Source organism: Dermacentor albipictus, chromosome 2 (genome assembly GCF_038994185.2).
Source record: "Dermacentor albipictus isolate Rhodes 1998 colony chromosome 2, USDA_Dalb.pri_finalv2, whole genome shotgun sequence".
NCBI lineage: Eukaryota > Metazoa > Arthropoda > Arachnida > Ixodida > Ixodidae > Dermacentor > Dermacentor albipictus.
Window position 1 is genome coordinate 23,105,064 of NC_091822.1, and position 12,524 is coordinate 23,117,587.

General features: G+C 49.5%; 1 protein-coding gene across 8 annotated transcripts in view; it reads right to left on the bottom strand.

Annotated features, from left to right (window-relative positions):
• Window positions 1–12,524, bottom strand: part of LOC135897938 (testis-specific serine/threonine-protein kinase 1-like) — a 330,453-nt gene that overhangs the window by 286,668 nt on the left and 31,261 nt on the right. For all 8 annotated transcript variants that reach the window (XM_070533514.1, XM_070533515.1, XM_065426647.1 and 5 more), the window contains one exon: window positions 4,878–5,097. In XM_070533514.1, coding sequence (XP_070389615.1) covers window positions 4,878–5,097 — 220 coding nt within the window. The remainder of the gene's footprint in view (window positions 1–4,877; window positions 5,098–12,524) is intronic.

Sequence of the window (12,524 nt, forward strand, 5' to 3'; positions counted from 1 at the left end):
ATTTTGTCTCGAAAAATAATATCTCTGCACAATCATATTTCAAGTGGATTACAAGTAGACCAGTGCGTAACACTCACAAACGCTCTCTACAACCAATTTTTGCCAAAGCAGAGGCATTTAAACATAGTTTTTTTTTCCCACGCACAGTTTCGGATTGGAACAGCCTACCTCAATTTGCGAGGCTGAAAACTTTGACGAAGCCCTTGAACTTCATTTGTTGTGTTAAATATCGACCAAGCCAAACTGTTGAATTATTTCTGGTGCAAGTACAGGTTGTAAATTATTTATGTGCTGTTCTTTTTACGTGGGTGTGCGATAAGTATCTTCCTTATGAAACCGATGTATAATATTGTCGTCCGAATGTTGTCGGAAATATATTTCTGTTCTTTTCCCATTTCATTGCAATTGCACTCCTGCTTGGGCCACGTTGGCCGGCAGTATTGCGAAATGAATAAAAAGAAACGGCAGTGGGAGCGGGCCGCGCTTCCTGCATTCGGCCGAATAACAGGCGGCGTTTGATGAACATCGCCTAGAACTCCTCAAGTAAGGGCTCGTCATCGACGTGCCCACCTCGCCGTGGGGGAGCGTGAAGCCGACGTGGTACGACCACGGAGAGCCGCAGATCCCGAGAATCACTGGCAACCCTGTTCACAGTAGTGGAAGGACGGCAAATATTTTATTGATGTTATTTTTTACAATCAAGAGTTCGAAATCAATACGAAGGACGAACTTGATGCGGAAAACTGGGCAGAGGTTCCCGAAATTATTATCCCACATCCCCCCCCATTAGCGCCCGTAACACTTTTGTTCAAGTGCTAATTTTATATCTCTATGCTGTGTGCGTCTGTATTTTACGTTGTAATTTTTCGCTGGAATGCACTGTCCCTATAACTCAAACACTGCAGAGAGAAACAAAATTATTTCTTGGGTTTTGCGTGCCAAAATCACGATGTGATCATGAGGCACGCCATAGCTGGCGACTCCGTATTACGTCTGACCACCGGCGATTCTTTAACGTGCCCCCCAATGTACGGGAGACGGCCGTTCCTGCATTTCGCCGCCACCGAAATGCGGCCGCCGCGGCCGCGATTTCCTCCTGCGCTTTTGTGCGCTACAACATAGCCGCTAAGCCACCATGGCGGGTATTGTGAAAGAGTACAACAGGGCTGCAGGACAAAACAATCCTCATATACAGCCCAAATACACACAGCCTAAATTAATTAAATTATGGGATTTTACGTGTCAAAACCACTTTCTGATTATGAGGCACGCCGTAGTGGAGGACTCCGGAAATTTCGACCACCTGGGGTTCTTTATCGTGCACCTAAAATACACGGGTGTTTTTGCATTTCGCCCCCATCGAAATGCGGCCGCCGTGGCCGGGATTCGATCCCGCGACCTCGTGCTCAGCAGCCTAACACCATAGCAATACACACAGCCTGCTGAGCTGTCCGGCTCGCACAAGCAACGAAACACGAAGGAAAAAGAAATAATTATTAAAGCCAATGGCAGCATATTCGCTCAGTCTTGTCGTGGTACTGGGATACAAACTTGTACAACTGCTCCACGCGCAGCTTCCACGGCAATTCCGTACGCACTCCATAATAAAAGCCACGAAGCTATTTGTCGCAAGAGATGGACGGCAACGTACAGTTACATGACGCATGCGATACCCATTTACTCATTTGGACGCATAAAATTCTTAAGTTATCCAGTAAAAATGTTAATTCCTATCAGGTTGCCTGTGGTACTTTGCGGCGTTTCTCTGCTATAATAATCCTGCACACATCCCTGCGAGTAGCTGCTGCTCAGCCCCTCCAGTACCCAGGACGCGTCTGGCAGCAGCCGGGATAGAGGCAAAATGCAAGAGGGCCGTGGGCAGATTCCTCATTTGTGTTTCGTTATTCTCCTCGTAGGGACTCGGTATGTTGCAAAAGCTGCGGAGCAGTTTTTTTTTTGTGCGGGGTGCTTTTGTCGTCGAGACGATAGATTGGTTTTTTTAACTACTGCTCCAGGAAATCAGGTATAACCGTTAGCGGAGGCCTCAGGAGAGCACTTCCGTTTATTATAAAGCAGCAGTGTTCGCGTAGAAAACTGGTTGTCTACGGTAACAGACAGCCGATCTCATACCCTCACCCCCCCCCCCTCCCCGCCCCCCGGCAGGCACAGGCCTCGGAGAGCCTTGGTGTTTTAGAACCAGGACCAGTTTCGCCAGAAGGACCAAGCATCGATTCCGATAGCAAATACGCATACATCTATACGAAGTCCGCACAGCACTTTTATCTGCCGTAGCAACTTGTCAAAATTCCAAGCAGTAAAGAGCCCTAAACAACAGGTCAAGGAGAGGGACACAGACGACAGCGCTGACTAACAACCAAGTACCTTTACTCTTTCAGTCAGCCTATACATACTCCGCCGCTATCTCAAAGCACAGAATCAGCAGAATTCAGCATGCGTAGAGGCGAAAATTTCAATTATAGCGATGGGAAAGCAATCTCCTCCGGAAGGAGAGAAGTAGAGGGAAGGATTACACATGCTTCGCCGCTATTATGAATGTGGGAAGCTTCGAAAATCAGACGTGCATGGTCACCATAGCATTTTGAGAGATAGGCCACATCTTTAAAAGACCGCTTGCAGCCGCATTCATTGCAATGCAGTGATCATTGACTATGTCTAGCTCGTTTTTGAACATTGTTTGAGTGTTCGCGCATGCGGTCATTGATGCACCGTCCCGTTTGACCGGTATAAAAAATGCTTGCAACCTCACAGTCACAAGAGTCAGCAACAAACCTCTGTGTGTGCCACTTTTTACAACTTCTTTGTTGCTCTCGGTCGCTCGACTGACTTGATTGCGCAGGCTACCTAACTTATTTCTGTCAGTAAACAGGCAACCTAAGGGCTTCCCTGCTGACAACCTTTTCGAGATTATGCGCAACCTGGAGCGCATATGGGATAACCACAACCATTTGCCGGGAGCGATTCTCAGATTGAGTAGCTGCCGATTGCTTTCTTTTAAGTTTTGTTGCGAGGCTTTCAGCGATGCTAGTTAAAAGCGGCAACGGGAAACCTTCGAGCTTCAGCCTGGCTACTTGCAGTTCGATGTTTGCATCTACTTGGTAGTCACAAGACCTGATGATGCTCTTATCAGACCGAGGAGCAAAACCTCAACATACATGATTGCTTGAGAACGACAGCTTCAAGTCTAAGAAACGCAGCTTGTTGTCTGATGGATGCTCCATGATCAATTCAAAAGAATCTAAAACTATGGGGAAAAGGGAAGACGTCTCATAAGAGCCTTCATCCCTTTTACTTCGCGCATTCGTAGATAGTCAAGCGCGGTATTACAACATCTTGTATGAAGGCACCCCTCATCAGGTCTTGTGACCACCAAGTAGATGCAAGCTTCGAATTGCAATTAGCCAGTCTTAAGCTCGCGGGTATCCCGTTATGCTATTAACTAGCATCGCTGAAAGCCTCGCAACAAGCCTTAAAAGAAAGCAATCGGCAGCTACTCAATCTGAGAATCGCTCACGGCAAATGGTTCCGGTTACCCCATATGTGCACCAAGTTGCGCATAATCTCAAAAAGATTGTCAGCAGGGCAGGCGTTAGGTTGCGGTTCACTGCCAGAAATAAGTTAGGTAGCCTGCGCAATCAAGTCAATCGGGTAACCGAGAGCAACGAACAAAGTTGTACAAAGCAGCACAGACAGAGGTTTGTTGCTGACTGTTGTGACTGTGTGCTTTATAAGATTCCTCTTTCATGCAAGCGATATTATATCGGTCAAACGGGACGGTGCATCAATGACTGCATGATTGAACACTCAAGCAAGGTTCAAAATCGAGCTAGACATAGTCGATTATCACTTCATTGCAATGAATGCGGCTTCAAGCCATCTTTTAAAGCTGTGATCTATCTGTAAAAATACCTCAATGACCGTTCACGTCTTATTTCAGAACCTTTCCACGTTCATAATAGCGCCGAAGCATGTGTAAGCCTTCCCTCTATTTCTCTCCTGCCGAAGGAGATGCCTTTCTATTGCATTAATTGCAATGTTCACCCCTGCGCATGCTGAATTCTGTTGATTCTATGGTTTGAGTTAGCGGTGGAGTATATATATGCTGACTGCAGGAATAAAGACACTTGTATGTTAGTCAGCGCTGTTGTCTGTGTCCCTCTCCTTGTCCTTTTGTTTAGGGCTGTTAACTGCTCGTAATCATGAACCAACCATCCCAAATGCGTACTCTTTGTAAACGTTCACTAGCTAACTAAATGAAGCATGGAGTCACTGCGCACAGCAAAGAGCAACACATCACATTTGATCACCACGGGCTTTCGCTGACGAAACGCTGGCGTCAGCAAAGGTGGCAGCATCATTGAGGGAAGTTACCTTCGTATCGCTTCGACGCAAACTGAGCGCCAAGAAAAAACAGCACCCACAAAGCTACGAGCCGTTGACGCGCCTAGACTCTGCCCCCAACGCAGATCACTCTCAAGACCACACGACCATGCACAGCTCCCACATACGCAGTTGCAGCCGGAATAGAACGCCGTCCCTCCCATCTTTCAGGTGCCTCACTACGTTGAGTGCTTCGCGCGCGAGAGAAGATGGCGTGCTTCCTCTCTGCTTTCCTCCCTGTCGCGCGGGCGAGATTCAGCCGTGAGCATCGGCTCCACTCGCACGCTTTCACTCGCACATACAGCGTGAGGGTCGCGGTGACGGTGTTACCTTTGGACTTTATGCGGAAGATTACGTGAACCTGGAGTTTTCACATAATTGATATCGGAATAAAATGCCTCAAATTAAGGCAGCCAAAAGGTGTTGCTATATTTTTTTCGTCTATTAGGGGCACATATCTATGCATCGTTTTACAGTACCAGTATTTTGTCCAGTAGGTCTCCTCCGGTGGCCAACTCCATGATGATGAATACTTTTGACGGGAGATCGATGATCTCGCTGACGTAGGTAATGTGCGAGTGGCGGATGGCGGCGAGGATTTTCAGCTCCCGTGGCAAGAACTTGGCGCGGTACACGGCTGATGTGAGCTCCTTGGACACAATCTTGCAGGCGTAAGACGTGCCACCTTTTGACACCAGCCTGCGCAGATGCAAACACAAACAAAAAGCTAACTTGCATAAAATATTTGAGGTATAGTTATGTTTTACGACGGTTGTCCAACCCCAAAGCTGTGCGCCAATTCCGAACAGAGGAAGGGAGGAAGGAGGAATAATGGAGGGCGGAGACAAGACAAGCCCTGAACATACACTCTTGCTTAGCCTTCGCGCTCTACTCGCACGATAACGGAGGCAGGTAAAATAGTGTTTTAGAACAGTCGTTTGATTCCTTTCACACATACTTATCCTACCAAAAATCATGTACTTGGGCCACCTGGCGAAAAATGTGAAACAAATTCAGGAAACTGCAGGACAACGCAAGAGAGGCGCTACAACATAAATGAGGTACTGGTTACCATTGAGCATTCGCTTAAGGAATACACACGTATAACTATACGCTTGGGCACTGGCATAGAAAACGTAAAGGCTTAGAATTAAATTATTGTGTGCGAAGAACCTTGATTTGAATCCTTCTCGAAGGAATAAACTTCCCAGGGTTTGGAATACATTGTATACGACAAAAGCAATGTTCAGCGCTCTCCGGACTAATGTCTTCCTGTTACAGCGATAGCATAGACTTGCTGTGTTGCGCCATCAAAATTCCTTCAATACGAATATATAATGCTAGCACCCGAATATGCAGACATGTCCACCATGAATATAACCGTCAGCGATTCGGCCTCATTCTGAAGCAAGCTGCGAAGTACCTTATAAAAGCGGCGAGCAGACCTGCAGCACAGCTGAAGAGTTAGGAACATTGAGTTTCCAACTGAAATCACAATATCTTGAAATTCGGCCCTGCAGTCGTAGTACCACCATGACGGAAGTTGATTGATTTAGTCAGTTCAGTTATTTGCTTAAAGACCATGCTGTCACCTAGCAATAATGTGAATGACGAAACTATATTTTATTGGGCGAACCTGTGCCCTCAAAAAAGCCTGCACTTAAAGCACAACGATAGCGGCGAACACAGTAGGTGATCGTCGAAAAACCTGATCAGCGGGTCAAGTGCGTAAGCTTTTATACATCAGTCAATGAAGGTTCCATAGTAATCGCTAATGTCCGCGTGCCTTCCAAAAAGTTCTATACCATTCGCGTCGCGAAAACACGACATCACATTATACAAGGTTCGGTGACAACCAGACCGCGGAGGGAACCATCGATTACATACGAGAAACTTCTGATACATGCACGCGCGTCCTGCGCTGTGCGATGATATTTGTTAGGGGGCGAAACGTTGTCGTCCGATACGATATACAATACGCGTGTGAATACGCCCATTTTAAAAATATCAGCCCGTTGCTGTAAACAAAGGGGTGCACTAAACAAAAGAACCAGTAGTAAAGAAACAACAAAATAACGAAGTTCGTCAGCGTGCGCAAAAGGGCTTAAGACGCACCACGCAGGCCACTTCAGGATCTTGCGCGGCACCGCTGTGGTTGCGAAATTCCGTGTGGCGCGACCTCCTGGTCCAGTGCGCCAATACGTCTGCTGATTTTGTAAGGTTCGAATTATTGTCGCCATGGTTTCTTACTGAGTCCTCGTCGGCGTATCAGGGTCCAAACCGAAACACTGTCACAGGCTGGTATTCCACGTAGCGTCGTCGAAGTCTCTTGTTTCTTGTACTGCCGTGTTGTAAGCGAAGGTTACGTACGGCAGGAAGGCATCTCACATCTTGTGTTCGACGTCGACGTACATTGCTAGAATGACGGCGAGAGTCTTGTTCAGTCGCTCCGTAAGACCATTCGTCAGCGTGTGTTAGGCAGTTGTCCTCCTGTGGCTTGTGTGGTTGTATTGCAAAATGGCTTGGGTAAGCTCTGCGGCAAACGCTGTTCCTCTTTCGGTGATGACTTCTGGGGCACCATATCGCAGCAGGATATTCTCGACGAAGAATTTCGCCACTTTTGCTGCACTACCTCTCGGGAGGGCCTTCGTTTCAGCAAAGTTGGTGAGGTAGTCGGTCGCCTCGACGATTCACTTTTTTCCAGATGTTGACCTTAGAAAGGGTCGCAAAAAATCCATCCCGATCTGCTGAAATGGTCAGCTAGGTGGCTTGATCGGCTGTCGTAATGTCGCTGGACTTGTGGGCGGTTTCTTGCGTCGTTCGCAGTCACGCAAGCTTTCACGTAACGGGCGACGTAAGCGGTCAGTTACAGCAAGTAATACTTCTCTTGCATGCTTGCAAGCGTACGATAAAACCTAAGGTGCCCGGATGTCTGATCTTCGTGCAGGGCGTGTAGCACTTCTCACAGAGGGCTGCAGGCACAACGAGGAACTAAGGACGTCAGTTCGCATGAAGAACGAAGACAATCCGTGCCCAAATATCCTCCGCATAAAGTCGGTCTTGCCTTCCAAGTACTCAGCAAGACTGCTTAGCTCGGGGTGCGCTCGCCGCTGCTCGACAAAGTCGTCTGTGCCTATTGTTACGAAAAAGGCGTCGTCATATTTGTCATCTTTACGCGGCGCGTCCCCGGGAGCGCGAGACAGGCAGTGGCACTCGGCAGCAGAGTGTTTCCGTCATCACTTGTAAATTATGGAGGTGTCATATTCATGCAGTTTCAGGCTCCATTGTGCCAGGCGTCCTGAAGGGTGCTGTAATATCACTAGCCAAACCAAGGCATGCTGATCGCTTACGACTTTGAATGGTCTGCCATAGAGGTAAGGCCGAAATTTTTATGTAGCCCTGTGGTGGCACGGCATTCCTTTTCGGTTGTAGAATATTTGCCTACTGCTTTTGACAGCGCCCAGCTAGCGTTTTCTATCACCCGCTCAAGTCCATCTTTCCTCTCGACTTGGACGGCGCTTAGCGCCTAGTCTACTGGCGTCACTGTGGATTTCCGTATCGACGACTTCGTCGATGGGCGTGAGTACCAGTCCCAAATGCTTACGTCGTTTGAGTTCTCAAAATGCGTTGGCCTCCCACGTTTCCCACTTGAACACTACATCACATTTAGTTTGTTGTGTCAGCGGCGCAGCGATGCTGGAAAAGTCCTTGACAAAGCGCTTGTATAGTCGTACATGTCAGTGAACCTATGCGCTTCATTCTTGGCGACGGGCTGTTGGAGCTTTGCGATAGCAGGCGTCTTCTGCGGGTCGGGTCGTACACCCAACTTGTTGAAGACTTGTCCCAGGAACAGCAGCTCTTCCTATGCAAAGTGACACTTTTCCGGTTTCAAAGTGAGTTCGGAAGACTCGATTGTCTTCACTACAGTTTTAAGGTGTCTCAAGCGCTCGTCGAAACTTGCAGAAAAAGCACCGACATCTTCCAAGTAGACGAGGCAGGTCTGCCACTTTCTTCCCGCTAGCATTTTGTCCATCACGCGCTGGAACGTCAGGAGCCGACCACAGTCCGAATGACATGTCATTGAACTCACAGAGGCCGTCTGGCGTGATGAAGGCAGTCGTTTCGCGATCCCGCAGCCCGGCTTTTTTTTTTGCCGGTAGCCAGTTTTGAGATCCGTCGACGAGAAGTATTTAGCGTTGCAGAACCGATACAATGTGTCGTTTATCGGTGAGAGGGGGTATCCGTCTTTCTTCGTAATCTTGCTCAATCGATTGTAATCGACGCAGAAACGTATGGTTTCATCCTTTTTCTTTACCAAGACTACAGGAGATGCCCACGGGCTTTTCGACGGCTGAATAATGTCGCGCTGCATTTCGTCGACCTATTGCCTTTTAGCATCACGTTCTGGCATTGAAATTGGGCATGGGCTCTGGCGGTGTGGTGGAACACACTGTTCGATTATCATGCGGTTCTTTGCAACTGGTGTTTGTCGAATCCTCGATGATGTCGAAAAGCAGTCTTTGTGTCGTCGGCAAAGACCTTTGAGCTTTTCTTGCTTACTGATAGGGAGACTTCCATTTACGTCGAAGTTTCATTCGGGAACTATGGTGCTCCAGGTAGATGCCACAGAATCCGACAGGATGAACGAATTGCAGATTTCGAGAATTTCCTCAGTGTATTTGATCGTCGTGCCCCTCTTGATGTGACAACTCCTGGCTGAAGTTTGTCAGCAACACTTTAGTTTTTTCCTCCGTGCAGTCAAGCGGTGCCTCGTGCGATGCAAATTTCACGGTCGAGCAGTAGATGTTGGTCACCCTGGTGAAGCCTTCTACGTTTCCAGGTGTTTCTGTGCCGACAAAATTAAAATGCTGGAGCAGGGCGGGCTGCTGACTTCATTTCTACCGCACTCAAGGCATGGTGACTACGCGAGCTCTCGGGCGGTATTGCTTGATGTTCGCAATGCTTTATTGACTTCGACTTCTGGTCGATGATTGCGCCATGTTGGTTCAGGAATATCGAGCCGTGAATTACACCTCGTGAACACTGTTGGAGAATAACGAAGGCGGCAGGGTAGGTTCGGTCATTAACGGCAATTCTGGCCGCGCGGATTCCACTTGGTGTTATCAACTCTCCTCCAGCTGTCCGGATTTGAGGACTTTCCCAAGCAGCCTTAACTTTGCTCAACTTGCCGGCAAGTGGTCTACTCATCACGGAGTAGTCGGCTCCTGTGTCCACTAAGGCAGAGACTGCGTAGCCATCGAAAACACGTCGAGGTCGGTGACTCTTTGTCTTGTGTTGCAGTTAGGTTTTAGCGTCGGATCACGGTTGCGTCGTGTTGATGGGTGGCTGAAATGTTGCGTCGTCAAGTCTTCTTTCGTAGGTGTGTTTCCTTGCTTCTAGGCTTCGCTGAGATTGCGGCGTCTCGTTGATATATCATCGAGATCGTCTTTTCGGCGTGTTCGTCGGCAGTGGAGGATCTTCGTCACTTCGACGAACAGCAACTGCACCGCCATCGGTTGTCGCTTTTAATTTTCCGGATATGGGCTCGCAGACCACCCCGGGCTGAGCCAGTGTTTAATCGCCGTTGTGGCGATAGGTAGCGAACAGGTGACGGCGAACGGGACGGTCGTCGAGAACCCCACTGAGTAGCGGCGAGGTAGTCGGCGATGTTACGTGGGTGCTCTTGAAGCTGTGGACGCGGCGCGTTGACGGCGAGCTTTGGAGTCCCAAGTCTTGGTAGGGGCATAGGTGGTACACTTGGCCGGCGACTCGGCAGGGGTAGCAAAGCGGGCGGTGGTCGGGGACGCGCAAAATGTCTTTCTTCCTTGGTGCGCTTCAATGGCCGGCAGATGGGCGGTGTGGTGGCGGCAACGGTGGCGCATTCTCGCGACGCAATCGCGGCGTCATGGAGCCCAGGCGCGGGCATGCAGCGGGCATTTGGCGGCGGGCATCGCGGCGTAGGTCATCACTTCCGACTCTGGCCGCGGCAATTCGGGGACTTTAAGTGACTGCTGAATCTCCTCTCGGACGAGGTCGGTAATGCATGCTACTTGAGGCTGCGATCTTGGCAACATCCTCTGAAGCTTCACGCGTACGACCACTCTGATGGTGTGGCGTAGGTCGTCAGTGCCCACCGGTTGAACTTAGGTATTGTTTGTTGGGAGCGTGAGTCGGTTGAACTGCCTGTTCCTACTTTCGAGTGTTCGCTCGGTGGTTGTAGCCTCGGAAGCAAATTCAGCAACTGTGTAGTGCAGGTTGCGCATCAATCCGGCGTAGAGCTCTCGCTTGACACCCCTCATCAAGCAGCGAAATTTTTTCTCGTCTACAATGTCGGGGTCGGCGCGTTTAAACAGGCGAGTCATCTCCTCCGTAAAGATCTCGATGCTGTCGTAGAGAAGGTGCAATCGGGCTTCTAGAACAAAGCTTTCTTCGCAATCGGGCTTAAAGAACAAATCCCTCTTCGTTCCTTTCCTTCCGCACGACACTCATAAATCTCTGCAAGTTGCCATTGAAGAACATTTCTTATTGTCAGGGTCCATTTTCGGTTCTCAAACTACGTTCTGACGGCGTCTTCTAAGGCGAAATATAGATGCCACCGCTTGTTGTCGTAGCTCGAACTGTTGAATGTGGCGATTCTTTCGTAAGTCTCCATCCAGCTGGATGCCATCAACGAAAACCCGCGCAGTGCAAATACCGGAGGGCTGAACAAGAACGGCATTAACACAACGAAGTGGAGGGCCATAATACGGTGTCTTCACTTTTCGCAGTCAAGAACACAAGCCAGTACTAATAACGGAAAGCGATGCACCTGTGTCAATCAAGGCTTTGATCCGGACACCTTCAACACACACCAAAAGTCCATTTGGCGGGCGCTCCGGAGGAGTTTCACGTTGTCCAAAAGATGCACCTTTCCCTCCTGAAGCTTAACCATTTAGTGTTCCGGTCGGTGATTGGAGGACAAAGTAGCTCGTCGAAGACGAGAAGAGGAGCGCCGCATCGGTGATGGAGAGCGATGATGCGGGAAACGCAATGAACCGCCAGTGTTGAAGTCCTGTGGAGATGGGGAACGTCGTGGACAGTAATCGTAATAAGGACGCCGATGTTGTGGTATAGGGCCAGAAAACGCATCCCTTTCAAACCCGTCATAGCCACGTCTTCCATCTGGCTAACGGCGTCGGCAAAACCTCGAACTGTGGCCATGGATGTCGCAGTAGTAGCAAACCGGTCGAGGGGGGCTCCATGCGTTGTAAGATGAAACAGGTGGTGGTTTTGTAGTGATAGTATGCAGGGACACGTGCGCTGCAGGTGCCTGTTGTGGTGGCTGCTGGGAGGGTGGCACTATAGAGGCAACCTGAGCATATGTTGGTGTAGGCATAGGGTGCGGGATCGTGACTTGTGGGCAGGTCACGGCAGCTATCTCTTCCCTCCCAATATGGCGTAGGCCGCCACCAGGAGGCATCAGATTGACGTCAGGAGGGTTTGACGAAGCTTGCGCGTGCAGGTCCTCACGGACGATGGAGCGAACGAAGGCACGTAGCTCGCTGTCATTGGATGCCATGAAATCAGATGTGTCAGGGTGTAGGCGTAGCATATGGAGCTCATTGAGACGCTGGCACGTACAGATTATGTCTGCGACGGTAGTGGGATTCAGCAGTACAACAGCATTGAATGCCACAGTACCAATACCCTCGAGCAGGTGGCATACACGGTGCCTCTCTGCCATCGAGGTGTTCACGCGGCGACAGAGGGTAAGGACGTCCTCTATGTACGAAGTGTACGACTCGCCCGAGTGCTGAACACGCTCAGCAAGCTTCTTGGCGATATCGGAGCGGACGGACGAGTCCGCGAAAATCTGGCGTAGGTGGTGTTTAAAGGTGCTCCAGTTGACGAAATCGAGCTCATGATTGTAAAGCCATGTTTTCGCAACGCCGGTTAGGTAGAAGGCGATGTGAGCAAGTTTTGCTGATTCGTTGCAGTGGTTAAAGTCACTCACGCGCTCGTATAGCTCCAACCAGTCTGCAACGTCGTTACCTGGAAGCCCAGCAAACACCGGTGGGTCCTTCTGAGGGCTGGTGACTGTCCAAGAAGGGATTCCCGCGGGAGCAGGCAAGGTGGATGTAGTGGTA